General features: G+C 37.8%; 1 protein-coding gene across 2 annotated transcripts in view; it reads left to right on the top strand.

Annotated features, from left to right (window-relative positions):
* The window catches only part of LOC113214365 (uncharacterized), a 5,219-nt gene extending 4,056 nt beyond the window's left edge, over positions 1-1,163 (top strand). The window contains exons 1-4 of one of the 2 annotated variants that reach the window (XM_052275152.1): positions 18-112; positions 293-433; positions 522-635; positions 722-1,163. In XM_052275152.1, coding sequence (XP_052131112.1) covers positions 310-433; positions 522-635; positions 722-822 — 339 coding nt within the window. In that variant the 5' untranslated portion in view covers positions 18-112; positions 293-309 and the 3' untranslated portion in view covers positions 823-1,163. Of the gene's footprint in view, positions 1-17; positions 113-292; positions 434-521; positions 636-721 lie in introns of those variants that run through there. The other variant, XM_052275151.1, reaches the window with a different exon arrangement.
* The last annotated feature ends 2,108 nt before the right edge of the window (positions 1,164-3,271 follow it).

Below are 3,271 nucleotides of genomic sequence, written 5' to 3'. Positions count from 1 at the left end.
CCCCTCGCGCACACACACACACACACCCAGCCCGACCGTCTCTCGCCTGCCTCGCCTTCGCTCCTACTCTCAGACTGATTTCGTCCGTCGCCGGTGCGTGTGTGCTATTACGGTAAGCACCGCAACCCTTTATTTCGCTCACCGACTTGTCCATGCCAATATTGTGGTCTTCTAAGTCGTTATTAATGTCTGACGTTGTGCCTATGTGGGCTACACGTAGCCTGCTTGTAGCGCGTGTGCTTGCCCTCTGTAACCTGTCGAATAATTCCATTTGATGTTTGTTTACAGACAGAGGTCATTTCCATCAACATGTACGCATTTATCATGATGCTACAAGAGCGTTCCTTCGAGTCGTATCGCCTTCGGGCACCACTGGAGACTGGTTTTCCTGTTACGGTTGGAGGAAAGGTGGGTGTGGTTCTTGGGACGGGATGTGAGTTTGTTTAAAATCTATAATATTTAGTGGCATGCTTCATCAGTTCGCCGTTGACAGTAACTAATGTTGTCTTGTTTCATTTCAGTGACAAGAGCCGAAGCAAAAGCCGCAGGGACAGAATATTACAACAGAGTTTGCAAGTGGCATAACGAATCGTGTACTGACTGGAACTTCAATACGCAAGATGTTGGAGGAAGTGGTGAGTAGAGTTTTGCGTTCCTCTGAATTATCCTATGTGTCCTTCCATTCTTAATCTAAACTCTATTTCATGCTTCATTCACTCAGAACCCAACAGTCCCAGCGACAAAGAAGAAAGAGGAAAGCGGAAGGCGGAAGATTCCCAGGAAGACTCTCCGAATAAGCGTTCCAAGAGAGGAACGGATTGAAGAATCCATCCTCGTATCCTTGTACATTTCTGACTTATCTGTATATATTCTGATGATTATTTTTACTAAAATTGACTAAGTTAGGATAAGTTTTCATTTTATATCAATTTATTTACTTGTTTAGCTCTGTAGTGTTCCAATTGTTTTCTAATTTTTGTGATTTAGTCTTTTAAGTGTCATTATATTCTTAGCTTACTTAAGCTGTCACCTTGCAAATCTACTTTATATTTTGTACAAAACCTAGTAACTTTATTAGTTCTAAATATTTTCACTGGCTTTTACTTGGAAGTGTGTATGATATGCGAGAAAGTGGAAAGCAAATACAGTAATAATCTATTTGATGTTGCCAATGATGTTTCTTGTGTGTGCCTTGTATCCTGATATACATATTACTCCCTTAAGGGATAATGGGAAGAGCATTGAGTTTACATAATTTTCTAAATTATGCTAGTGTATATTCACCAAAAATATAACTAAGCTTAAATTATTATGGTATGGGTGTGACATTTGAGAAGAACGTATTCAAGGAGGAAGTTAGAAATTACATTTTTGTTGCAAACAGAATAATTTTATTTAGAGACCAAATATAGTAGTTGAATGCATTTTCGGTTGAGTTAGTTTACACATTTTGTCATTGCACATTTTTTTGTTCACTGATTATACATTATGAAGCCATGTGCAGATAAGATGAAGCAGTAATTATTTACAACAATAGCCTAAGTGGCAGTCAAATAATTAAAATTAATAATCAATAAGAAGAGCATTACTCAGCTTCTAAACTATTGACTCGTTCAATAATGTAATGGTGAGTGTCTGCACCATCATTGACAGACAAATAAAAACAAAGACTACGTAGGCTGGACACTGGTACAACAACTAAATTATCAGTCTCACGCACAGCACTCAAGTAAGAAAAAGCTACATTGTCAGGATGCAAATGAGCACGCCAAGCAATTCTATCATAGACTTGAATAACACATAAATACAAAGAAGGTTGACATAGACATAAAATATCACAGTGACAATCAGACCAGCGAATAAAATACTTGATGGATCCTAGACAAGAAATATTATCCATTGTAAAATGTACATGAGAAGATTGTCTTTTAAGAGCTCTAGTGTATGACTCAGCAATATATAAAATACCCTTCACCCACAACCTAGAGAATAACTGGCAATGACCACCTCGAATATTCAGACACTCCAGTAAGATTTGTCGTGGTGGTACAAGAAGGTGGTTGAATTTGCCAACAACATGAACACCTGGACTTATAACCTCAGCTATCTTAAAGTTTTGGCCAAATTTGTTGACTTTATGACAAAACTGGCGGGCAGGTGAAAGAAGATTTAATGATGAAATTAAAGATTCAAGTTCTTGCATTTTAGTGGTTGCTGAGGCAATCTGAATACCAACATGACTAGTCCCATGAATAAACTTGCAAATCTTACCATTTAGATCTTCCATGAAGTAACAGGAGTATACCCAGAGTGGACCTAAATCATCCACACACTGAGATAAATGAGTCAGCTGATGTACATTAATGCCCATAAATCGAAGATCATACAAAACTTCAAATTCTAAAACATACTTATTTAATAAGAGAGAAGCTTGATTAATTTGCCTTGGAGATATACTCTGTTGACTTAGAAGAAACACAGCAGAAACAAGAAGCATGTGGTGATTTAGATATAGATCTGACATAAGGCCAGATAAAACTGGAATAGAGTAATAAAACAACCACACTTTAAAATCAAGTGATTTCCATGAACTTAAATCAGACACAGACTGAGAGAACTTATTTAGAAAGCTTGGTACTTTAAATTCTTTCAACCGAGCATTAACACTATCAACAAAGTGATGTAATGTGAAGTCTCTCTCTTTGTGATCGGAGTGAAACCAAAGTTCCAACAAAGCCTTTCCTAGACCTGAGAAAACTCCATGCATTGCATCAATAGCTGTAGATCGTATGAGGTCAGACACCATACGGTACAAAAGGGAAACACCTTTAACACCAAAACAAGGAAAACCAGAAGCGATTGCTGTTCTCCCATGCAGTTGAACAGATTCATTGCTCCTTAAGGGAACATTAGGAGAGTGCCTATACACATGAACTGTGGTGCCATTGTACTGCTCACCTTTTTGCAAACACCTGGGACACCCGTAAAAACCATTAAACTGCTTAATACGCAAAAAAGTGCTTTTAGCTGGCATGTCACATGTACCACATAACATTACTCCTTTCACAAGAATTGGAGGGCCATCAGGGCGATTAAATACGTGGCCATTATGATAAAAGTCTTCCATTCTGTTGAAGAATGGTTCTAGAAAGGTGTTAGCTTTTGGTTTTTTCTTGCCAAACCAGATGCCAGCCAATATTATGTTCTCTTTTTTAACCCTCTTGTTATACTTTAACTCATTTATAACTAAATATAAAGGCCAGATACTAAA

This window comes from Frankliniella occidentalis, unplaced genomic scaffold (assembly GCF_000697945.3).
Source record: "Frankliniella occidentalis isolate FOCC.00 unplaced genomic scaffold, Focc_3.1 Scaffold525, whole genome shotgun sequence".
In the NCBI taxonomy this organism is placed as follows: Eukaryota; Metazoa; Arthropoda; class Insecta; order Thysanoptera; family Thripidae; genus Frankliniella; species Frankliniella occidentalis.
This window is presented reverse-complemented; position numbering and strand designations above follow the sequence as displayed.